Source organism: Dermochelys coriacea, chromosome 15, assembly GCF_009764565.3.
Source record: "Dermochelys coriacea isolate rDerCor1 chromosome 15, rDerCor1.pri.v4, whole genome shotgun sequence".
Taxonomy (NCBI): domain Eukaryota; kingdom Metazoa; phylum Chordata; order Testudines; family Dermochelyidae; genus Dermochelys; species Dermochelys coriacea.
In genome coordinates, this window is record NC_050082.1 from 25,553,632 (window position 1) to 25,579,147 (window position 25,516).

At 44.3% G+C, this 25,516-nt stretch overlaps 2 protein-coding genes across 5 annotated transcripts in view; one reads left to right on the forward strand and one right to left on the reverse strand.

The window, feature by feature from the left end:
- Positions 1 to 5,747: 5,747 nt before the first annotated feature.
- Positions 5,748 to 21,572, forward strand: P2RX4 (purinergic receptor P2X 4). Of its 3 annotated transcripts, XR_006275935.1 has the most exons (14): positions 5,805 to 6,007; positions 9,785 to 9,932; positions 11,573 to 11,644; positions 11,798 to 11,870; positions 12,780 to 12,876; positions 13,868 to 13,948; positions 14,110 to 14,251; positions 15,285 to 15,421; positions 17,437 to 17,530; positions 17,637 to 17,702; positions 17,893 to 17,988; positions 18,928 to 19,138; positions 20,786 to 20,788; positions 21,560 to 21,572. XR_006275935.1 is itself a non-coding variant. In XM_038373471.2 (12 exons), the coding sequence occupies exons 1-12, from the start codon at positions 5,868 to 5,870 to the stop codon at positions 18,958 to 18,960; spliced, it is 1,179 nt and encodes a 392-aa protein (XP_038229399.1). In that variant the 5' UTR covers positions 5,748 to 5,867; the 3' UTR covers positions 18,961 to 19,859. The 3 variants fall into 3 exon arrangements, 2 of the variants coding, with proteins under 2 accessions (XP_038229399.1, XP_043354340.1); XM_038373471.2 differs by lacking the exons at positions 20,786 to 20,788; positions 21,560 to 21,572 and having other exon boundaries at positions 5,748 to 6,007; positions 18,928 to 19,859; XM_043498405.1 differs by lacking the exons at positions 17,437 to 17,530; positions 17,637 to 17,702; positions 17,893 to 17,988; ... (1 more) ...; positions 20,786 to 20,788; positions 21,560 to 21,572 and adding an exon at positions 16,713 to 16,889 and having other exon boundaries at positions 5,799 to 6,007.
- The window catches only part of CAMKK2 (calcium/calmodulin dependent protein kinase kinase 2), a 49,634-nt gene continuing 45,161 nt past the window's right edge, over positions 21,044 to 25,516 (reverse strand). The window contains exon 17 of one of the 2 annotated variants that reach the window (XM_038373482.2): positions 21,044 to 24,402. In XM_038373482.2, coding sequence (XP_038229410.1) covers positions 24,327 to 24,402 — 76 coding nt within the window. In that variant the 3' untranslated portion in view covers positions 21,044 to 24,326. The remainder of the gene's footprint in view (positions 24,403 to 25,516) is intronic. The other variant, XM_038373485.2, reaches the window with a different exon arrangement.

Consider the following 25,516-nt stretch of genomic DNA (forward strand, 5'->3'; position numbering starts at 1 on the left):
AGAGATTTATATACACACACACACAGAGAACATGAAACAATGGGTTTATCATACACACTGTAAGGAGAGTGATCACTTAAGATAAGCCATCACCAGCAGCAGGGGGGGGAAAGGGGAAAACCTTTCATGGTGACAAGCAAGGTAGGCTAATTCCAGCAGTTAACAAGAATATCGGAGTGCTGGTAACGAAGGGCCTGAGGAGGGAGTCTACATAGCCAGACAATCCTGCTGTCAGGGTGCCAATGCCTGAGATGATGGGGCGTCCAGGATTTCCAGGTTTATGGATCTTGGGTAGCAGATAAAATACCCCAGGTCGGGGCTCCAGGGGTGTGTCTGTGCAGATTTGTTCTTGTGCTTTTTCAGGGAGTTTCTTGAGCAAATGCTGTAGTTTCTTTTGGTAACTCTCAGTGGGATCAGAGGGTAATGGCTTGTAGAAAGTGGTGTTGGAGAGCTGCCTAGTAGCCTCTTGTTCATACTCCGACCTATTCATGATGACGACAGCACCTCCTTTGTCAGCCTTTTTGATTATGATGTCAGAGTTGTTTCTGAGGCTGTGGATGGCACTGTGTTCTGCATGGCTGAGGTTATGGGGTAAGCGATGCTGCTTTTCCACAATTTCAGCTCGTGCACGTCGGCGGAAGCAGTCTATGTAGAAATCCAGGCTGCTGTTTCGACCTTCAGGAGGAGTCCACCCAGAATCCTTCTTTTTGTAGTGTTGGCAGGAAGGTCTCTGTGGGTTAATATGTTGGTCAGAGGTGTGCTATCTTCGAGACACCACCGATTTCCTGAGGAAACTACAGTCCATTGGTGATCTTCCTAAAAACACCATCCTAGCCACTATGGATGTAGAAGCCCTCTACACCAACATTCCACACAAAGATGGACTACAAGCCGTCAGGAACAGTATCCCCGATACTGTCACGGCTAACCTGGTGGCAGAACTTTGTGACTTTGTCCTGACCCGTAACTATTTCACATTTGGTGACAATGTATACCTTCAAATCAGCGGCACTGCGATGGGTACCCGCATGGCCCCACAGTATGCCAACATTTTTATGGCTGACTTAGAACAACGCTTCCTCAGCTCTCGTCCCCTAATGCCCCTACTCTACTTGCGCTACATTGATGACATCTTCATCATCTGGACCCATGGAAAAGAAGCTCTTGAGGAATTCCACCATGATTTCAACAATTTCCATCCCACCATCAACCTCAGCCTGGACCAGTCCACACAAGAGATCCACTTCCTGGACACTACGGTGCTAATAAGCGATGGTCACATAAACACCACCCTATATCGGAAACCTACTGACCGCTATTTCTACCTACATGCCTCTAGCTTTCATCCAGATCATACCACTCGATCCATTGTCTACAGCCAAGCGCTACGATATAACCGCATTTGCTCCAACCCCTCAGACAGAGACAAACACCTACAAGATCTCTATCATGCATTCCTACAACTACAATACCCACCTGCTGAAGTGAAGAAACAGATTGACAGAGCCAGAAGAGTACCCAGAAGTCACCTACTACAGGACAGGCCCAACAAAGAAAACAACAGAACGCCACTAGCCATCACCTTCAGCCCCCAACTAAAACCTCTCCAACGCATCATCAAGGATCTACAACCTATCCTGAAGGACGAGCCATCGCTCTCACAGATCTTGGGAGACAGATCAGTCCTTGCTTACAGACAGCCCCCCAATCTGAAGCAAATACTCACCAGCAACCACACACCACACAACAGAACCACTAACCCAGGAACCTATCCTTGCAACAAAGCCCATTGCCAACTCTGTCCACATATCTATTCAGGGGATACCATCATAGGGCCTAATCACATCAGCTACATTATCAGAGGCTCGTTCACCTGCGCATCTACCAATGTGATATATGCCATCATGTGCCAGCAATGCCCCTCTGCCATGTACATTGGCCAAACTGGACAGTCTCTACGTAAAAGAATGAATGGACACAAATCAGACGTCAAGAATTATAACATTCAAAAACCAGTTGGAGAACACTTCAGTCTCTCTGGTCACTCGATCACAGACCTAAGAGTGGCTATACTTCAACAAAAAAGCTTCAAAAACAGACTCCAAGGAGAGACTGCTGAATTGGAATTAATTTGCAAACTGGATACAATTAACTTAGGCTTGAATAGAGACTGGGAATGGATGAGTCATTACACAAAGTAAAACTATTTCCCCATGGTATTTCTCCCTCCCACCCCACCCCCCACTGTTCCTCTGATATTCTTTTCAGAGTAGCAGCCGTGTTAGTCTGTATTCGCAAAAAGAAAAGGAGTACTTGTGGCACCTTAGAGACTAACAAATTTATTAGAGCATAAGCTTTCGTGAGCTACAGCTCACTAAGTGAGCTGTAGCTCACGAAAGCTTATGCTCTAATAAATTTGTTAGTCTCTAAGGTGCCACAAGTACTCCTTTTCTTTCTGATATTCTTGTTAACTGCTGGAATTAGCCTACCTTGCTTGTCACCATGAAAGGTTTTCCTCCTTCCCTCCCCCCCCCCCCCCCGCTGCTGGTGATGGCTTATCTTAAGTGATCACTCTCCTTACAGAGTGTATGATAAACCCATTTTTTCATGTTCTCTGTGCGTGTGTATATAAATCTCTCCTCTGTTTTTTTCCACCAAATGCATCCAATGAAGTGAGCTGTAGCTCACGAAAGCTTATGCTCTAATAAATTTGTTAGTCTCTAAGGTGCCACAAGTACTCCTTTTCTTTCAGAGGAAACCAGCTCATTCTGGGTGATGTTAGTAACACAGGAAAAGCATTTTTAAGTGTACAGTTATTATGTAGATAGTGCAATGAAGTGAGCTGTAGCTCACGAAAGCTTATGCTCTAACAAATTTGTTAGTCTCTAAGGTGCCACAAGTACTCCTTTTCTTTTTATGTAGATAGTGCCCCTTTAAGCATAAACTCAGGAATTGAAATGGACAACATTTTTACGGCCTTTCTACCTTATTTTCAGAAGCCTTGGATCAAATTCTGCTGTCATTTACTCTGGTGCTAATTCATGATGTCATCGAGATGGTAGCTGTGTAACTGAGAGCAGGCTTTAGCCTCATGTTTGCTCTAAGTTCATGTAGGGCCACATACCGTCCAGGATGCTCAATTAGCTTCCCAGTGAGTTGCATAGCAGTATGCAGCCTCAGGGCAGTATATATAGCCCCGAGACTGCAAATAAATGATGGATTAACCTGTGCATTGATTCCTATTTTTTCTTATGCTTTTACTTTATCTCACTAGCTATTTTTGCAGCAATGCGGCAAGATGGATATTAATTAGTATCTACTGGGCCAGTTTCATCTCTACATAATTGTAAATCTGTGCAACTGCATAGTTTGTGATTTTAATTTTGTACATATTTTTAAAACTGGTGTCTGGAAAAATATTCCAGCTCTAGTTGCATTTCCAATGGTAGTATGTATTAATTGCACTGACATTCATGTGACAGCATCTCATTGTTGCTATGGATTGGAACTGTTATTATTTGTAATGTTGTACTGATACATTCCTGCACTAATATATATTGGTTAGCACACTTCCTTTGCTTTTGGAAATACTGTACTGATGTTTGAACCTGGAGTGTTTGTTTCGGACTGTCTTTTTAAGGACCTGTTAAATACCTTCTTATGCTCATTTTGCAACTCTTTTTTATCTTGCAGTGAGTTTTGACTGAATTTTTCCATTAATAAATACAGTATTTAATCAATTCATAGCAGAGTGGAAGACTCTCCTTTAGTGACTTTGCAGTAGCATACACATTAAATCCCCAGCCAATCCCCTTCCCCTCTAATGATTTGTTGGACTATTATGAAAATCATTATTATTGCTACCCATATTTCTAAAACCCCATTGCCATAGTATCTGGGCAGCCAAGTGTCAGCAGGAATATGAGCTCTTTGTTGCTGTCCTTAGGAAATTGTGGCCACTTTTAAAGTTCATAGAATCATAGAAGATTAGGGTTGGAAGAGACCTCAGGAGGTTCTCTAATCATCATAGCTTGGTATCACACTGCAGTTCAATTGTTTGAAACATCTGATCAGTTTTGTAAGAGAGAAAAAATACAGTAAAGGATTTGATCTAAGGGAAGAGATAATTGGTGAGCCTAAGACATCTAGGGCCCAGTTCTGTCCTCACTGTAAATGGGAGCGGAATTGGGGCCTTGCTAGATGTATGTAACTACTGGGACAGATTCTGCTTTCACTTTCCTCCCAGCAACCCCCTGACTTCAGTGTGCTGGCACAGGGTAACTGTAGGGAAAATCTGACCTGGGGGTGGGTGGGAGGAGCACGGCGTTCGTGGTGGTGGTAGGGGGTGTATACCAGAGGCGGTTATGTCTTGCTGTTTAAAACTCCAGCAGCAGCAGTTGAAAACTGATGACACCACTCCATTAATCATCTGGCCTGATTTTCTACAACCACCTCCTCCCCCACTTACTCTTTCAACTTTTGATACTGCCCTGGCCATCTGACCCTAGTGTGTAGTGGGGTCCCTTTTGCCTTCATTGTGAGCTTCCCTTTTGCATTTATTTCCATGCTAGTGGTTGCTAAACACCTGAGGGGCTTCTAGTTGAGTCTTTTCTTGGGGTAGGAGGTGGCCATAACATGATACGAATTCCTCAGAAAAATTACCTGCGCTAAAATACTGGTAGTACGCCTAGCATCTGCCTGGCACAAGGGGAGGGCTAGTCCTGATTGAGATCTTTGAGTTAAATAATAATAATTAGAAATTAAGGTCATAGCCACCATGTTGTCCAGGGTAGGCTCTGTGGATTACGGGACGATATCAGTCATTGCACAAGTGAAACCCAATTCAACTGAAAAGGAAATGATTTTTGTTCAGACGGATGAGAACTCTTTGTTTTTGTTTGTTAATACAGGTTTCAGAGTAGCAGCCGTGTTAGTCTGTATTCGCAAAAAGAAAAGGAGTACTTGTGGCACCTTAGAGACTAACAAATTTATTAGAGCATAAGCTTTCGTGAGCTACAGCATCCGATGAAGTGAGCTGTAGCTCACGAAAGCTTAGGCTGTAATAAATTTGTTAGTCTCTAAGGTGCCACAAGTACTCCTTTTCTTTTTGTTAATACAGTTACTTAACTCAAATGCTTGGGCTTAAAGTTGTCTGTGTTAAATCAGTGTTGCCAGCTTTCCTCATTTTGACGCGAGTCCGGCTGTATTCAGTGTTTATCTTAAGGTCCCAGCTGCTGGAACCCAAGACTGCATGGAAAGATCAGCTTTCATGTTTTTTAAAAGTGCATTTATAGCCTTTGCGGTTGTAGAGAAAAGCTTGAAAACACGTAGTGCCCCCTAAAGGCTCAGAAGCCAGGCGGCAAATTAAGAGGACCCAACATTTATTATTATTTTTTTTTTTAAATCTCATGATTTTTGAACACGAGCTTGGCAATGCATCTCTCTCCCCCTCCCTTCGTTTAACGGGCTGTGGACCGCAGCGCTGAGGCAATTTGTATATGGGGGTGCTGAGAGCCATTGAACCAAACTATAAACCCTGTATATAATGGGGCAACCACTTCCAGCCGGGGGGGGGGGTGCAGCAGCGCCCCCAGTTGCAGCCCCCCTGCCCCTGAGAGCCCTGGGCTACCTGCACAACCACCAGAGCAGGATCCTGCCCCAGGGCTGCCGGGAACCAGTGGTGGGGTCAGTACCTGGCCCAGAAAGGCCCGCCGGGGGCTGGCTCTTGGCGGAGCCGCTCCAATAGCGGGTGCCCGCCCCCTGTCAATCCGGGGCCGGGGCGGCAGAGCGAGGCCCCTCCCGAGCCAGGGCTCCGGACGCGGCGCCCGCAGCCGAGGGAGGTGCGGGCTGCAGCCCCAGCCGGAGTCATGGCCTCCGAGGCGTGCTGCGGGGTGCTCCGCGGCTTCCTCTTCGAGTACGACACCCCCCGCATCGTGCTGATCAAGAGCCGCAAAGTGGGGCTGGTGAACCGGGCGGTGCAGCTGGCCATCCTGGCCTACGTGATCGGGTGAGCGGGGCCGGGGGGAGCCGGCGGGTCCCCTGCAGAGCCGCTGCCCCGGGGCTGGCACGAGGAGCATCCCCGGTGCGATCCGCCGCCGCCCCCCCCCTTTGCAGGGACTTTCACATTCATGTGTGATGAGGCCGTTGGGAAAACAGGAAACCCCCCATCCCAGCTGTGTTTTGCAAAGGGGATTCCGGGAGAGAGATTTCCCTTCCCCCCACCCCCGCTTGTTGGGGGGCTGCTGACTTAGGCAGGAGGAGGGGGTGGTGCGCAGTGTTCTGGGTCCCCCTGGCCAACAATCAAGCAGTGGCTAGAGGCAGCGGGCGCATGGGAGGGGTGAGGTTGATACATAGTTGTGTAGCTACGTTTCTACCTTCCTGTCTTCCACGCCTTTGCACTGGTAGCTGCCTGGGCCAGGGGGCAAGCTTGGTCTCTGCTTGTAACTGCTCCTGATCAGGGTCTCTGGGCGGTAGTATAATAACACAGTAGCACCCCAGTGCTGCCTCCAAAATATTTGGACTCAATGCTTTGGGTGCCAGGATGCCCAGCAACAAGGAAAGTGACCCTGCCCACAAGACAAGGGAAATATGCCTGAGCCCTGTGTTGTAACTGACTGACTAAATCAAACCAGCTAAACTCTGGGATTCAAAGGCAAATATAGGGATTTAGCCAGAAGGAAGGTCTTGGTCTCTTTAGTTTCCTGTAGGAGGCAGGCATGTCTGCAGTGGAGGGCTCTTGCATAGAGAACTTATCCTTGCTCATCTTGTCTGTCACAACAGAGTCGGTGCCCTGAAGTTCCCCATTTTAAAGCTCACCTGATGGGTTGGGCCTTTGACCAAGTGATGTTGTACACTTATGCAGATCCTGGAACTTAATGTTTACAGAATTGTCAGAGTAGCTAGTCAACAAGGTGATCAATACTTTCTTTTATTAGCCCCTTTTCCTTGAGTATCTTGACTTGAGTACTCAGCAGGGTCTGAAATATATTAAAACACGGAGTTCAGACTCCAGTGACTATCTTTTGGGGGCAATAAGTCCCAATAAATAAGGAACATAGTTATTGTGGTTTTTATCCTCTAGAAAAAGTTCAAGGGAGTAAATACTAGGAACAGAAAAAGACTTATTTAGAGACCAGGGTGTGTTTTTGTTTTTTGTTTTGTAATGTATTGGGGGTGAAATCAAGCTAAGACATTTAAGGTGAATATCAGCAATCACTAATAACAGTGAATCTCACATGGACAGTAATGGAATCCCCTTTACTTAAAACTGGGCTGGATAAAGCATTTTAATATGCCATAGAGAACCTTTTGCTACTGGACGGAGAGGATTAGACTAAATTTAATGACAGGTTTCAGAGTAGCAGCTGTGTTAGTCTGTATTAGTAAAAAGAAAAGGAGTACTTGTGGCACCTTAGAGACTTAACAAATTTATTAGAGCATAAGCTTTCGTGAGCTACAGCTCACTTCATCGGATGCATTTGCTGGAAAATTAAAATTTTTTTCCACCAAATGCATCAGATGAAGTGAGCTGTAGCTCACGAAAGCTTATGCTCTAATAAATTTGTTAGTCTCTAAGGTGCCACAAGTACTCCTTTTCTTTTTACTAAATTTAATAGTTCTTAGCATAACAGACATTAGATATGTAATGGATTGAAAACTTCAGGGTCTTGTATTGAGCTGCTGACACCTTATTTAGCTGTGACACTCTGAAGATCTTTCCCAGCCCTAAAGAAGAGCTCTGTGTAAGCTCAAAATCTTAAGGGTCTGATCCAGTCCCATTAAAGCAAATGGAAATACTCCCCTTGACTGTACTGGGAGTTCAATTGGACCCTAAGCTTGTTTGGCTATTGCTAGTGTTTCTGACTTCTGAGATAAGGTAGTTCCTCTTCATGGATAGTGTCATTTCTAGTGCCAGCTCCCTTTAATGGAGCTGTCCTTAACTGTCAAGGCTCGGACAGCCAGGGAAACCATCAGGCCTTTGAAAGGATCTTAAACTGGATTTCCCTAAATAAGTGGCTCAGCCCCATAAGATGGCTTCCAAGTGACAGAGCAGAAATTCTTTAGAGAGATTGGCCTTATGGCTGTTCTACATTGTGGGATTTCTGAAGCATTGTGAATGGAATACCCCGAGCTCCTCTCGGGGGCTTGAATTTTCAATACCTGACTCGTAGGGTAAACTGTTGTGTCTTGTAGAAGGACAGAACCATATCGGGCTGAGGGATAGTCGTCTGCCTTTTACAGTATGAGAGTCTTGGGAATTGGTACTAGAGGCTGGACCAGGACATCACTATACAGGATGATCTTGTGTGTTTGTCTTCAATGTGGCTTGTTATATGGCTTTTTCTAGCCGAGAACTTCTTGGTCACTTCCTCCTCTCACATGTTTGAGACATGTCCCTGAACATGTTCCTGTCCCTGAACAAGTCTTCATACTAATCAGTAACAGTACTGCCAACCTCCAGTGCTCAACAATCACGGGTGAATTCCCACAGATCATAAGATTGGTTTAGAAATAGTGAAGTTTTTAAAACAACAAAATGTGGGCTCTTCATTTGCTTTCTGTTTTTTTTAGCTCTTAGAGTTTATGGTTTCAAACTTTTCTCTAAAACCATAAGGCCTAGACTTTCCTCTAAAATTCTGAGATTCTCAGGTAATCACACAAGTCCAGGAGCTGGGGTTTTAAGAAACACCAAATATCCCATGGCTAATGACAAAAGCTGGCAATATTAAAGTTCTCAAAAACTGCAAGAGAGATCAAATACCCTGTTACCTTGATGTACTAAGGTAATGTCAATATTACTTTAAATGGCCTCCCTTAAGGAAAATCAATGGGCCTGACTTTTCCATTGCCTCATGCATTCACTTACCCTGTGAGAACATCCATGCATGTGTGAGCAATCTGCCACCGGTGTAACTGGGTGGAGAACTCTGTTGGTAGCAGTCCCTTTTTATATCCACCTTTCATGGTTGGAAACACAGCAAGGCGCAATAGAGGGAGAACAGGCCCCTACATTGTTGAATGGAGCTAATGGACTGGTCAAACCAGGTAGTGACATCTGTAGAAGGGAATGTGGTGGCGGAGCAATAAAAGGTAAATGCAAGCTGTTCACTGTGGCTCTCCTAAAATAGATGATCCTGTCAGATGACAAAGCCCACGGGATCTCTGTGTATTGTCAGCCTGATTCTGCTCCCACCCTAACGGGTGTAAAGCAAGAGTAACCCACTGATGTCATGATACCAGTGTTGGTAAGAGCTGAATGCGGGATGGGGCTTGTGTAGATACAAAATCCCACAAGTGTCTGCTATTCTCTGCTTCAGTCTTTGCAGCTCTATTGCAGATGATTCTCATTTGATGTTGAGTGTATCTGTCATTTCCACCTCAAATAATGTCTGGTGTCTGCCAGATCACCCTTCTCATTTCAGATCCTAGCCCTAAAACTTACCTGTGAAAACTTCTAGTGCAAACCCAAAGCTGAAGGATCCAGTAATTATATAATACCCCACAAAGCAGGTGACCAGGGCAGGGGCGGATTACAGTGTTTACAGTGTCTTCCAGGTGTTTGAAAAGCATTAATTAAGGCTGTCCTCCCATGCAAAGTGGGTCCCTATTAGCCCCATTTTACAGATGGGGGTGGGAGGGAAATGAGTCACGTCTTAAGAGACTCTCCCAAAGTCACCTAAGGAGCTAGAAATAGAACCAAGGCCTCCAAGCTCCCAGTCACACTGCTGGGATCTCTAAGGGTGTCTCAGTGCAGAAGCCATGATGAACTTTCCTTCTTTTGCAGCTGGGTCTTTATGTGGGAAAAGGGCTACCAGGAAACGGACTCTGTGGTCAGTTCTGTTACAACCAAGGTGAAGGGAATAACTGTGACAAACACGTCGGAGTTGGGACTCCGGATCTGGGATGTGACTGATTATGTTATTCCACCTCAGGTATGGGCTTTTCTGGCACAGTTTGATAGGGCTTTGCCAGCCAACAGAAGCCTCTCACACAGGTGTTCCTCAGCTCTGGAACGCCCATTCTGTGTGGCTGCCGCAAGACTACTGTGCTGAAAAAGGCATTTGGCTATTAGCCTGGTTTCCAGAGGCACTAAACATCTGCAACTCCCACTGACTTCATCAGGGTTTAAGAGTGCTCAGCATTATTGTGTCTTGAGCATGAAGCTTGTCTGTTTGTATGGGGGTAGGGAGGGGAATACCGCAGCCTCTAGATAAAGCTGCAGTAATGACCCAGGTATTGTCTCTCCTACTTCTGTATTGCTTTGTTTGTTTAAAAGCCAATAGACCAAAGTTAAACACTGTATTCTCTCGGGCTCACTGGTCCTGATGGTTCTCAAATAACCTGATCCGGAACTAAACAGGAACTGTTGGAAGTTACTGATTGACAGAGGAGAGCTTGCTGCCATTTTGATATTTGTATGTCCTGAGTGGGCAGTACTTGGCCTTCAACCCTCACAGGACACCTACAGGCTGCCAGCCTTTGAATGACTCTGTCCACAGCAAACCTGGTGGAGAAGTGCCAGAGCCTTCTTAGTGGGAACTTGCCAATTAAGGAATTAAGACTAGTTTGCTGGTGCATGAACAAGGAAAAGAATCTGAGCCCTTTGGGCTTGTGCCCTAAAGAAATGCAGGTGGGAGATCAGTAGCTGCAGGTGGAAAAGTACAAAAGCACTAAGGCTGGAAAAGTCTCCACACTGAGATTAAAAACACAAGATCTAATCATGCCAGCTAATCCATGCAGTTGGGTGCTGTCTGCCTGCCCCAGGATCCATTGAAGTCAATGGTGTTCCATTCAGGAGCATTGTGCCTGTGGGGATCAGCTTGCAGGACTGGGATCTCACTTGGCAGTGGCCAGCGGTCCTCTTTGCACACTCGTATGAAAACCCCAGCATGTTCTAGCAGTAGCTGCCTCTGGCTTTGTTACAGATCTACTTACTAACGTTAACTTCCCTTGAGGTGTTCAGCCTGGTGCTAAACTAATATCTAGGGTAGTGGTTTTCAACCTATTTACCATTGCTGCCTGCTTATGCAGCTCTCTCTGTGTTATGTGGGTCGCATCCACATAATATATATACTACCTGTATGTCCCTGAGGATGTTACAAGGGCTGCAGCTGTGTGCTGAATGGGCTGCAAGTGGCCTATGGGCCACAGGTTGAGAACCACAGATCTAGGGTGACATGTCATCTCCTTGTTTCATTGCACCTGATTTGAGCTGTTGCTTCAACTGCTGGGAGCTTTGTCTATGCCAGTGCCACCCCACTAGAGCTGCACCATTGGAGAGTTATGGAGGGGTCCTTTAATTTTCATAGTGTGGATTCAATGAACCTCTGGACAGAGTACAATAGAAAGGGTTATACTCCTTCAGGACTGTTCTGTCCTAAGGAATGAGGATTCCTCAAGTGATGCCCGAGAGACCCTAGTACAATAGCAGTGCGCCTGCTCTCTCCAAACACTAGTTTTCTATGGTGCCACCTGAGAACCTGTTAATGCAGATCAAGTGAGGCTCTAGCTTTCCAGAGCGTCGCTGCTTAGAACTAACCCATACATCTCATTGATTGTCTTGCCTATTCAGGGGGAGAATATGTTGTTCATCATGACAAACCTGATAATCACACTGAATCAGACACAAGGCTATTGTCCTGAGGTAGGTATGGTAACTGGCAGTCTCCTTTATACTTTATCTCCGGAAGAGTCTAATCCTTAACTGGGAGGAGTAACTCCCATCTCGTGGCAGGGAGGGAAGGGGGTGTGTGGCAAGTCATCTTTGTGGCTTATAGTAACAATTCTTCCCCTTTAGCTTCCAGATAAGACAACTGTGTGTAATTCCAGTAAGGACTGTTCTGCAGGATACATAGGCACCCACAGCAATGGTATGAAACCAATGTACACTGTATTGGAACACCTAAGAGGCTGTGTTGCCACTAGTACAGGAGGGGAAGCAGTGATTAGTCCAGTTATCTTGGCTTTTACTCTGTAAGCAAAGTGTAATACAACTTTAGAAGAGGGGCATCACAAAAGGGAGCACAAAGGTATCAGTTCTAGTACCACATGAAAATAGAAACGTTACGGATCTGAACTCCATAAAGTAAAGTTTGTCAGCTGTAAACCTCTGCTGTCCTAGTCATTTTCCTCTGGTCAAGTTAGATTTCCTCATGCACAGCCTTTCCTGTCAAAAGTCAGCATCCACTTACCAGGTTAACAAGGCGCCGTTTAAATGGAAGGAGGTTCTAATGCTTCATGTCCCATTTAAACAGTAAAATACCTTGGAATTTTCTTCTAGCCCTTCAATTGCAGTGTATCAGACTGATGTTCTAAAATGACACCATAACTAGTCAGACGCTTCCCATTATGGGCTGGGATGGAGACATGGTTGGTGGTTTGGGGTTGGCCCTCTCATGATTTTGGCAGAGTTTCTCAAGGACAGTATTGGGGTTTCCAGGTTAGACATACCATAGGAACAAGCTGTTACCAGATTCTCACCGTGTGGCAAAGAAGCCAGTTTTCTTGCTGACCCTCGTTTGAGGCCACTCACTGCTAAGGTTAACCTTGCTGCGGTGGGCGGTAGCCCTCCCCTAACAGGCAGGTTTACACTGGTGCTACCCCTAACTAGTGTAGTTATCAGGGAATTCTGTTGCTGAACTTTTCCCGTGATGTGGGGATGAGCCATCCAGCCTGTTAACCCTCATCACCCTGTCAGGCGCTATGTGTCAGAGCCTGTGTCAATGTTGCCGTGCTGCTCTCGATGCCCGGGTACTAACTCTGTTCCTATGTCCTTCCAGGAGTTCAGACTGGGAAGTGTAGGGAATACGCCACCTCTGTGAAAACCTGTGAGATATATGCATGGTGTCCCGTGGAGAATGACACACATTTACCTAAGTGAGTGCTGTCTGTTGCCACAGGCTATTTACAACTGATGGGTGGGCTGGCAGCCCGTGCGGTCCTGAACCGGAGGGTGGTCTCTGGGCAGTGGCTCTTACTGTGTGGTCCAATTGAGGAAGTTTGAAAACCACGGCCGAAGGAGGCTTTGGTGCACTTGTAGCAATGGCAGTAAGCAGGAGTGGGGGAGGGCTGAGAGCAGTCACTGCCTACTGAAAAGAACTATCAGATAAGCCTTGGTATCTCAGAACTGCATGGCACAGGATGTCACGTGCCGGCACAGTGAGATGCTTCCTCAAGTTGGATGACTAACATGGAAAGCAATGGCTGACACTAACTTCCAGCTGGGTGGCAATACAAGCCAGAGCTGTAAGTCCTGGCTGGCATCTGAGAGCGTGCACTAAAGAGAATAGTGTAGCCTGGGAAGCAATGGGACCATTCTAGCTGTCCTGAGTAAAAACCCGCTGATATCTCGGAGGTACATGTTTGGGGGCTGCTAGCACATGCTACTGTGGCTACTCTACAGTTCTAGCGTACTAGGTCGATGAAAGCTAGCACAAGTACGTCCGCTCCAGTGGGGAATCGCGCTCCTAGCTCATAAGTGTGGACATAGCCGTAGTTTCCTGGCCACTTCCCAGTTTTAGATTGCAGGAACTGTCCAGTGCACTCTTCTACTGGAACATAAATCTAATACTAATACATCCCCCTATGGAGACTAAGGAGGCTAATCCAGGGTTGCTAGAAAAGTAAGCCAGGAGTCAAACCCCTGACACCTATAATCCCCTATTTCACTCACACTCCCTCTGTCTAGCTTTATAACATGCACACTGCCATAGGAGCTTTGGGCAAGTGCCTTAACTCCTCTGTCTCAATTTACCCACCAGTAAGGTGGGTGTAACTTACCTGCCTTACAAAGGTGTTGGATAACTGGCTTTACAAAACGCTCTGAGATGCAAAGGTGAATGTTTTTAATCTTCCAATTGTTTCATAGGCCGGCTTTCCTAAAGGATGCTGAGAAGTTCACCATTTTGGTGAAGAACAATATCTGGTTTCCCAAGTTCAACTTCACCAGGTAGGTATCCCATAGAGGTGCTAGTGTGATCACTTGGGCTAGTACTTCTCTGCTGAACAGGGTGTTGAGAAGCTCGGTGAGCTGCTGCCTGGGATGGAGGAGGATGTGCAGGTGCAAAGGGCTTCTGTAACACGTCCCTTGTCTCTTCCGTGCCGCTTCAGGCGAAATATTCTGCCCTCTGTCAGTACCACTTACCTCAAGACCTGCATTTACGACCCTAAAATGGATCCCTTCTGCCCAATCTTCCGAGTCCGTCAAATAGTTGAAGCTGCAGGGCAGAATTTTCAAGAGATGGCTGTTGAGGTATGTGGAAATTCTATCCTCGCTTAGGCCAGATCCACATTATAAACTTACATGGGTATGTCACTCTATTATCCACCCCCCCCCCGAGTGACGCAGTTATACCAACCTGACCCCCGGGGGCGACAGCGCTCTGTCGACAGCAGGGCTTCTCCCCCGACATAGCTACACCTCTTAGAGGTGGATTAACTATGCCGACGGGAAAAGCTCTCCTGTCAAGGTAGTAGCGTCTTCACTGAAGTGCTACGGTGGCGCAGCTGCAGCGTTTGAAGTGCAGACCTGCCCTTTCATGTTTGTTCAATGAAAGGATACAGCAAAGGAACAGGAGCCATTGTTACACAGCCTCTTCAACTGCCTCAGAACATAAAACTTGCTCATGTGCTGCCAGCCATCTAATCCATAGCAAAACAGCTGCTAGTTGGAAGGCTTTTTTTTCCAGAGTCATAGGGACTATTTTAACTTTACTATAGAGTAAATATTTAACTTCCCTTCTGTTTGTCTTGCGTGGCGCTCATGAAAATGCTTATGCAGTATTATGAACAGGATCTCATTCAGCATAGGTTAAGTAAAGCTGGTAAACAATTCAGCTGGCCTATGGGACTGTGCACTGCTTACAGTGGAAAGGGTTTGTGTGACTGAGACAGAGTTCTAAAGTCTTGCATTTTCAGTGAAAGACACCATGTAGAAGTAGTTTTTGGTTGGTTTTAATAAACTGGATCCTGGTTTCTCTTGCTGATGACTTTTATAGGCTGGAAAGTAGCCGCTTATCCTATGGGTAGGAAATTGGGGACACACAATTCAGGGGTGATGTGCAAGTTTCACATTGGCAAATGTGTGAGCTTAAGTCTCCTGGGGTAACTGCAGTGGGATAAGAAGCAAATCTTGTTGTGTACCTAGAAATCAGATATGCTCTTCCCTAAACTAGTGTGTGCTGGTCAACGTGAAGAAATCACTTTGACAGGGTGGCCAGCAAGTTTAAGCTACGCCCTCTGATACATTCTCTCTGTGTGTGCCTTTCTTTGTTTGCGATGTGCAGGGTGGAGTAATGGGGGTGCAGATCAACTGGAACTGTGACCTTGACAAACCTGCTTCTTACTGTGTGCCAAAATACACCTTCCGTCGCCTTGACAACAAGGATGCCAACCACAGGGTCTCACCTGGATATAATTTCAGGTACACGGTTGAGTAACAGAGTCTGTGGTGCATTATGGCTCACTCCATGTTGTTAGTACAACTACGTGGGTTCTTGGGAACCAGGTTGTGATGCTTATTCTGCCCCAGTTAATGTCATGATCTAGCTACCAAAAACCAATTTGTCTTATGGCCACCTCAGAGTCCCCCTTACCGTGGACCAGATCCTCAGCTGCTATAACTCAGTGTAGCAATGCTGAGGTCAGTGGAGATATGGTGACTTAAGTGGCTGGGTCAGAGCCTCAGCTTAACATGCCCTGAATCATGTCTATAGCAGTGCAGCCTATGAAAATCTGGGCAGCCATCCCATCATGTTTCATGGGAGGTTAGAGTGCCCAGAGGATCTGCATGTGGGGCAATGAACTCTGGTGTCCCCTATTTAGAGTTTGGGTGTAGGGAGAACTAGCCCACCGGACTGCGTAGGTACAGCTAGATGATAGTGTTTCACTCTGGTTACAAGATGACAACTAAGGCTACGTCTACACTAGGAGCACTTAGCCAATATAGCTATACCACTATACTGGCAAAGCACTCCTAGTGTGGATGCAACTGGGAGAGCTCATGATTTTAAAAAACAAACAAACTGTTTCAGCTGCTTCTCCCTTCCCTCCCTCCATTTTGCCAGTATAGCTGCATTTACACCAGGGATGTTTAGCGGTACAGCTATAGCAGTGAGATATCACCCCTAGACCTGGCTGGAGGCCCAGCTTAAACCACTGGCAAGAGTGATGTCCAGCTGCCTGCCATGGTTACAGCACTAACCATAATGTGTGTTGGCCCAAGTTGTGTCCACTATGTCACTAAGGTTACAAAACACTCCAGCTAGCATAGAGGGCATATCTGGTAGAACCTGAAAATTTGTGAATCTTAAATTCTGGCATAAGGTCAACTGCCTGAAGACTATGATGTGACAGCCCGAAGGCTAGTGAAGGCTAAGATTCTTTATGCAGAGATTCTCATGTAAACAGAAGACAGAGTGATTCATCTGAAGTTTGTCACAGGAGGCTGCTTTGCTGTGGAAAGGTGATAGGATAAGTATGAATAAACACTAAGAAGCCTGCAGGCCTCTATATCTAGCAAACCCCAAAGGCTGTCAAGACCGATTACACTAGCCTGTTTGATTAGAACAGGCTGGTCCAACTATGCAGAGTGTAAACTGCTTCTAGACTTGGCCATTGACACTTACCATTGTATGTGCTTATTATGGAGAAAACGTGTAGCCAAGTAGCAGTCATTCCTCTTCCATCCTTTCTTCTCTTTCCACTTGAAGCAGCAAATCACATGGCATAGTAAGTCTGATTTCCCTCTTTCTCCCCTATTTAATGTCTGCATGCAAATAGTGTTGCATGAACTGAGAAAATGACTTCTGTGGGTGTAACCTTGTAGCTCCAAGTACTGTCACAAAGCAGTCTCATTCAAGTCTGAGTATTCTCTGGTCTCTTCAGCAAATCACATACCTGCAAAAATCCTCTGTCCCTCCCACATCAGACTGTATGTAGCTTGGTGGATCCTTTGGGTGGCTCTGCTATAAACTAAAACCTTCTTGATACTGTCAGTCCCACTTTGTCCTGTTGGAAACTAAATTACTCATCTGAAATGCTCTGACTGCAGCAAGAGGTATCCAAGATTGGTTATAAAGAGCCGCAGCCCCCAAAAGAAATCCAGGAAAGTGACTAGTGGGAACTTAGTTTTTACTTTCTTGCTTAACTTCACCATCTCACATGGATTTCCCCTCTTCCATTCCTCCCCTACCTGTGCTTCAGAACTCTTCTAATCCAGCCACTAACTACTTCTGTCTAAGGCTCTCTCTTGACTTTTCCTAGATGAATATTGCATGACGTGTGTAATTGTGAACAGCGCATTTTCTGTACTTGTAATAATACAAGCTCATCTATTCATTGGCCAGTATGAGTAAAATAATGGCAACTGTGGGATCAGGGGTGAAATAGAAAGTAACCCCTAAATTTTTTTAAGCCTCTAAAACGCTTGTTCTTCAGGTTTGCAAAATACTACAAGGACGCAAGCGGCACTGACTCGCGGACACTAATTAAGGCTTACGGCATCCGTTTTGAGATCATGGTGTTCGGAAAGGTAGCTCTTTGTTTCTTGAATCTCATGGCTTACTCCTTTTATTAGCTTCTAAATGTTTTCAAAGTCTGCAAAAATGCTTATGACTGTCACTTTGTGTCTCTGTTAGGCAGGAAAATTTGATATAATTCCTACAATGATTAACATTGGCTCTGGGCTAGCACTGTTTGGAGTGGTAAGTTGCACTGTCTTTCCACTGAATGCATCCGATGAAGTGAGCTGTAGCTCATGAAAGCTTATGCTCAAGTAAATTTGTTAGTCTCTAAGGTGCCACAAGTACTCCTTTTTACTGAGAGAGATTTTTAAACTAATATCTGTTTGCTTTGAAGTAAGAACAGTTACAAGAGCTCTTTGATCTCAACTAGGCAACAGTCCTATGTGACATCATGGTTCTGTACTTCCTGAAGAAGAGAGATTACTACAGAGAGAAGAAATACAAATACGTAGAAGATTATGAACAGGTAAGCAGCATGGCTGTGTGTGGTTAGAGTCATAGTTGCAGCCAAGTTTACCTCCCTCTCTCCCCTCTTCCCCCCAACAGTGTGGCTTGTCCATGGATATGTGGAAATGATTATGTGCAGCCAGATGACCACTAAGTTAGCTCTATCCAGATTCCAACTGCAGAGCCTCATAGATAAGGGGGTGGAGAAGGACAGGACTTCTCAAAGTGGCCAATTTTATTTATTGGTGGAACCTAAGCCCCTAGGAACCAGTATCTGTCCTCCATGAAACAGGATCTTGTTCCTGATGCAGGGGTCAGAGAAATTTCGATCTGCTCTCGCTGTATTTCAGTCCTGACGTAACCCCAGGCACCTGCCTCTTGTGAGCAGAAGATGTTGGGGTAAAGGCTAATGCTCATCTTCCCTAAACCTTTCCGCGGGTGACTTAAGTGTGAGCCTGCTCTGAAAACTGACTTTAAAAAAAACCCCTATTCCTGTTGATCTGAACTCACAAGTCAAAGTATCTGTTTGCAACTGACATTAGCTTCCTACCTACCAGCACCACAAACAATTCTGGGATCTAGATGCGAGACTGGGCTGTTCCTAGAATTTTTATTCTCCAAGAGTATGTCTGCTCTCTGCTGCCTTGTTGTCTTCAACAGGGTTTCACACGAGCTGCTCAGGGCAGGATTTTTGCCCTGCAGCTTAAATTTGGTTGGAAATGCTTATGCATGAGCTGAACTCACCTGTGAAAAGCCCCAAATTAATTATCCTTTATTTAGTACACACATGGAGCAAATTTCTTGTGGGAAGGTTCCTTTTTTGGTTGACTAGATCAAGGCAGGATTCCAATGCTGGTCTCCAGAAGTGAGATGCTAGTGCACTACCCTAACCTAGGGTCTGCCCATTTTGCCCTCGCTGTAAGTGTAATGGCTGTCTACCTTTTGCTCTTTTGTAAAGGGATTCAGTGAGACTTATAGAACGCAATCATGACAGTGGTGGTGCTGCAGTATCAGCTGCCCAACATGAAGTGCTGCTGTGAATGATGTTCTGCTTCATGGAAAGACAGTAATATGATGCTGCAGGCTCCCCTTCCTGGAACTGGGTTAATTGTGCCGCATTCTCCAAGTGGAAAGAGAAAGTTCCCTCATTACTTTATGGTTGACGAACAGTGCATTCTTATTCCGTGTCACTGATAAACTAGGGAAAGTTTTGAAGTTGTTACTGGTTGTTTGAATTCTGGCCACAGTAAACAAATGTACAGATCAGGACTTGTATGCCAAGCTTTCAGGGAAAGTGTCTCAAGAGACTTAATAGCTGAGTAAGTTTCCCCTTCCCCCTTACTTCTAGAGACTAACTTCCTATATTCCCATATCCTCTAGAAAGCCCCCTAGAGGGGCCAGTCAGCCAGAGCCTACCTCTTTGGTAGGGGCATAGGCATTTGGGTCAGGATGAGAGGGTTGAGATGAGTGACATTAAGTGGGGGAAGGGTAGCTGCCCTCACTAGAGGTTATTTGTTGGTGGGAGAGCCAGGCCCCTCTTTGCTGTGGTGATCCTGGTCGCTAATCTTCCCCTCAGGCCTGGAGAGCATCTAGCTACAGCGTGATGGCAATAAAATGCATTTCCTTCCTGTGAGGGCAAGTCAACAGGTTACCCCCTCATCTATCTGAGCTTCAGGAGCCTAGAGTAGGAGATGAAGCTCTCTCTGCGTCTCCTGCATTCGAGTAAGTGGCTGATGCATTTATAAAGAGGCTTCTTCTTTTCTGGTCCTCTTAAAATTCAGTGTTTGTAAGGAAGGAAAAGGATGACAATGCTGACAGCACTTTACAATGAGTGGAGAGGCCAATATTCTAAACACACAAATTATACTGAATAAACTTTCTTCTAAGTGATTTGATACGAGGAGAATCCATTCTATTGTGAACCAATAAAGCCCTTTCAAAGGTAAGCGTGGTCCTTTTTCTTCAAAATGCTGTAGCTGGTGAGGCTAGGGCAGAGCTGAAGCATTCTCACCAGCTAGTGCCACTACTGGAAAAGCTGTTTTCCTGGCTTAGTGCTAGGGCAAAGCTGTACACAGCCTAGAGGAGGGAGCAGACTTGACCACTCCATCTGTGAACCAAAGGGGGCGGGGGGAATGGGTGGAGTTATATAACTCACCCTTCCACAGCAGGATTTGTACTTTGTCCTACTAGTAACAATGATCTATCCAGTGGAAAGATGTAAGGACTAGTCATTGCAGTCCTTGTCCATGCCCCATGAGCTGCCGCCTACCCGTTCTCCTTCCCTGCCATACTCCTAAATGTCAACACTTAACAGCATAGCCACTGAATTAGCTTAGAGTGGCCTGTCTTAGATGCCAGGAGAACAGGTTTATTAGGCTTGGAAACCAGCTGTATCTAAGTACAGCAGGTAGCCCCTCCTAAACCTCATCTAAAAGTCACTACATTCTTCCATTGACATGGCTAGAACTACATCTAGGGAAACGGGGCTATCTTGAAGACAGGGCCAAGCTCTGTTTGGCTCTTTGCATCATGCTGTCCTCAGGTGCTCTCAGCAGGCTGAATACTGCAAGAAAGGGAAGTAGTAGACTGAATATTTTTCCAGCGGTGGAAAAGTTTTCCCAAAAGTAGTGTTAGAAGCTGCCATCCATTAGCACACAATGAACCAAAAAAGGAGCAGTAGGAACAGTTTTGCTTTGGGAGGGCTGCTCTAATCTCTTCCACTTAAGACAAAGCGTAGTCCACCCTGAAGATTTTTCCCTACCCTCTCATGCAACTATGCTGAGACAGTTGCACCCAGTAGTTTAAACAAATGGTAGTTGGTCTGCAGTAATAATACCACCATGGCTAACACAGTCATTGTGGTCTCTTCCCCTTGCCACTATCTCTATCTCGTGTAGCAGAATGAATGATCAAGATCTCGGTCATGCAAGCAGGTTCCTGTTGTTTATCCTGCATTAGAGAAATGGTGAATCTGTGGGTCAAGCAGAATAAAAGTTCTCCAATCAACGAGCTCACTAGGCGTTGACAGTTGCAGGCTATTTATTTCAATTTGTACAGAGAAGCTTGAATATCTGTGGAAAAACACCTACATTTTTTATTAGTTAATATAATTTAAGTGATAAATACACAGTATTTAAACTTTATACACAAGGAAGTAAAATGCATAGTAGGTAGGGATAGGAATAAAACAAGCCGTAGGCATTAAACAACAGTATAAAAGTCAGCAATATCACAGGACTTTGAAACACCAGATTCCTTATTCAATAGATAATAGGGAACCACCAACCAAGAGCAGCTTTACTACTGCAATTTCAGAGCCATGTGGCTCCTCAGTCAGCAACAATTTATGGCCAGTGTTGGGGGGTTTTTTTTGTTTTGTTTTTAAAGGAGTTTCAAGGGGAAAACTAGCCACAGCCCAGTTCAAAGGCACAGGTAAAAGGTTTACTTCACTACAAAAAAGGTAGCTTGACTAGTAAAAGACAGTAGGTACAAAACTGAACAGGTTTGTATATATAATTTCTCTAACGGCTCATGCATTTAGATAACAGATCTTCCTCACGCTTTGTACGCTTTATATATTGACAAGGAAGCCCACATAAAACAAAGAGCTTAATTCAGAAATGTCAGGCTGGAGCCTGTTACTCAGACATGGAGCTGGGTGTAGCAGGAAAATAAATTCCTTGGGGAGTTTGCTTGAAGAAGCTCTTAGGTTTTGGATGCTTAGGAGTCAACGGTCAATGTCCATAAACTGTTCTACAGCTAATCTCTGGTGCCTAGATACTATGCGGATAGATACAGAAGACCTGAGCTTGTTTTAGTAGATGCATTAATCCCTGCATTCTCAAGCCCCTGATGGCCCCTGTTTTGTAAATTAAGCTTTAATTATATCAAATGGCATGTACCAAATCATTAATGTAAGTGGAAAAATTCAACACTATATCTCCATACTGCTCACAGACCTTAAACAAAAACATGATACACAAACTACTCAGCAAGAACAATTAAAGAGAATTTTCTTTTAAGCGTTTAGATGAATTTTTTGCAAAACAAAAACCCATTTACAAGTGCAGGAAACCAACTGGCAGCTCTTTATCAGATCTGTATTTCCACAAAGGAAATAAAATTGGGGAAAAGAGGAAGGAGAAATTTTGAAGCTTGAGTTTACTTTGGTATTCCTCTTGGTATTAAAAAGCAAAAACACAGAGCAATCAATAGCAGTTCACAGCTTCAAATTAAGCAATAGGAAGAACTGAGTGTCCTTTTCGCTGCGGAGTCATTATTTCTGCTCCTAAAACATTTACTGAAGTTGTGGTTCTTATATGAATCATGTCATCAGCTTTGGAAAGAAGATGACTGTACCATTCCAGTACCAATTTGGGAATACAGGGAATCTTGGATTATTGGGAGCCAAAAGGCTTTGCCAACTATACAGGCTATTATGCTAAAGGGAACTTGCATGAGTGGACTTTTCTTGCTAATTACCAAATTAACTTCCTAACTCTTAAATAAAGGTCTGTCATTTCTAGGGTGATGGGATTTGCTGTACCAGGTCAGAATGTAGCACCAACACATCCTGACTCTTGCAGTGTCCACTAACTGATGCTTCAGAGGAAGGCAAGAACACAACCACCTCATAATGGCTCTGGCCCAATAAGCCAGCTGTAGAGTAGAGATTGGGCAAATCAAAATAATACTTGACACTTCTATAGTGCCTTCCATGCAGGATAAAGAATTCAACCTCATAAGCCCCTTACATGGTAGAGAAGTTTCATTCTCCCAATTGCACAAGCAGATTAAGTGACTTGCCCAAGGCCCCACACCAAGTCAGTGGGAGAGCTGAGAAAAGAATCAGCTCTCCTACCTTTCAGTGCCATGCTTTATCCACAAGACTATCCCACCTATTTTGACCCTTCCCCAATCACATGGAGAATCTCATCCCCACTCATCTACATTAATGATTACATCAGTTATTCTGCTCTAGATACTAACAGAGCATGCATTATCTGAAAATCTAATGTAGAAGCCAGAATCCCACCACTTGCTGTTAGAATCTAACGGCACCACAAAATCATTCCGAAGCAATCTCAGGGATGATGAAAATGCTCTTAGTAAGGAGTAATCCGTAAACTAGATGTACATTTAAATTACTGAAGTCTGCTAACTAGCCTCTGATCCACAGGGATTTACAAACTATTGGCTACTAGTTTGCAGAAATATCTAGCCCCAAAATCCAAATTAAGAGTTTGAAAAAAAAAATGCTTCTTTGAAAGTTACCAGCTAATCTAAATATTTCAATAAAATCTTAAATCCTAAATGAGCCCTAAGTCTATTTAGATACTTACAAATAACACAAATCGTTTTTTTAAATTGTATTAAACCATGTAATGTACATGGAAGTGAAGGATTTTACCCTGAATTTAACATGTAACTATATATCTACCGAGCTCAAGTAAAAGATTTAGAAACATTAGTGCTTCTTTTGCCATTCAAAATAGGAGTTCAGCTTCCCCCAGCAATACAGGTTTTAACTCATATTCTAACACAAAACGCCCATTGCTGTAAGAGTTCAGACCAAACTTCAAGCCCTTAGATACATTTTCCATCTGTACCCTGAATACTTGGCCCAGCTAGTGCACATCTATCCATGCTAATGTCAAGATTTTAGGAAAAATGGTGGCTTCAAAACACAGTAATTAACATTAGTTTATGAACTACCTGAAGATGCTATTTATTCAAACTGTTCAAACTTTGCTCAAAAAGACAGGCATTGTTGAAAAAGGTGATGTGGTGGTTTTTACTTTGCTTCCGTGCAATTAAAATGTGTCAGTTAGAAAAACAATAAAAAATAGATGCAACAGCATTTCTAGTAGGTTGTGAACTCTCAAAGTACATCATTGTGGTTTTTACAGCAGTGTACGAAGCTTCACACTTCACATGCCTGCCTATCTACCTCGTACAATACCTTGTAGCATCAGTCTCTGTGAAATATTTGGCATGAAAACCACTTAAAAGCCATTTCCAACTGCATCTTTGTTTGCTTTTTGCAAATCACCACCACTGCCCCTCTCACATCATCTCACCCTTCTGATCTCTGCCAACATGTTTCCAGCAATAAATTAAGCAGTCCATTTATGTATTTAACAATCAGAGATGTTCAATATTTATGACAAGTACTGTAATCTGGTTTCTTACAACATGCTGCTATGTAAGCGCTACATGCAGCGTATAATGCTGTACTAGTGCCATGTCATGCTGTGTGTATTTGGCTTAGGCTCTGTTACACCTCTTATCCTCAGATGCACATTGTATAAAGGGAGCCATAGACCAAGTTGCCCATCATAACCATAATGTTGGATTTCATGAAAGAACTTCATCTCCTCCCACATTTGGCAGGTCATTGCACTTCAGGTTATCTTCGCTGCCTTGCTTCCTGCTTTAAAATGAAATAAAACACATTAGTGTCCTTAAAAAGGAAACATTTTTATATGAGGGTGGGGGGGAATCCTGTATATGGTCTCAACATATCATATAGTAAACAATTTCCACATCACCAATCACAGCATCATGGTTTATTTTTGTAAGCACAACAAACCTAAATAGGTAAAGAATTAGCATTCTAATAGCCATAACAATATCCCAAACCACTTGAAAGCAGCAGTACTAGCTATCAAAGATTAGACCATAACACACATGGAAGCAGTCTCACATGAAAGACTGCAGGATAGTGGAGGCTGGGGGGAGATTAAAGAAATATGGGAAGATTCTGGGCCACAAAAAATCAAATGATATAACACATATATGGCAAAAGAGGGAACAGATCACCTCCTTACCCCCTCTGTCTAGCCCTCAGCCACTTAGTTCACTTCACTTGATTGTTTTAACCAGTGTTTGTGGGGGGTATTTGGCAAAAAATAAAATAAGTTACTTTCATCTACTGTGTTTGACAACCGCTTCCGTAGTTGATCAGTGATGGATGAGACTGGAGCTTGCTAACCACAGCATGTAAAATATTACGGCTCTATTGTAGAACAACAATCAAATAAATCACCAATATAAATAGGATTTGAGTGTCAGACTGTCAACTACAATTCAGAATATGAGAAAAAGACTCAGAAAATACGCAGATTCATTCTTTTAGCTCACAGTTAAAAACATACGAACGGGAAGACGTCTTCCATGCACAACTCCATCTGAAGTCAACAAGAATTACATGCATAAGGTTAAATTCACCCCTCTGCAGGCCAGGCTGAGGTCTAGATACAATTTAAATCCTACCTAATCTCTCAAAATAGGATTCAGTTGGCTGGTGCATAGGCCTTGTTCTGTCCTTCTGCGCAGGGTGAATTTTACTGATTGAACACATCTCAGGACAAGGTCTTATATAAACCTACTCCCAAATGGATAACTGGGGGATTTACTTGCTTAAGTTCCAGGCATGCCCAGAAAGGAATCAAGCATTGGCTATGGAAAAGATTCAGATCACACACATCTGTCAGCTGAGCCTCTCGTAATCAACATAATACCGGGTCTTTGGGGAAAATTTAAGT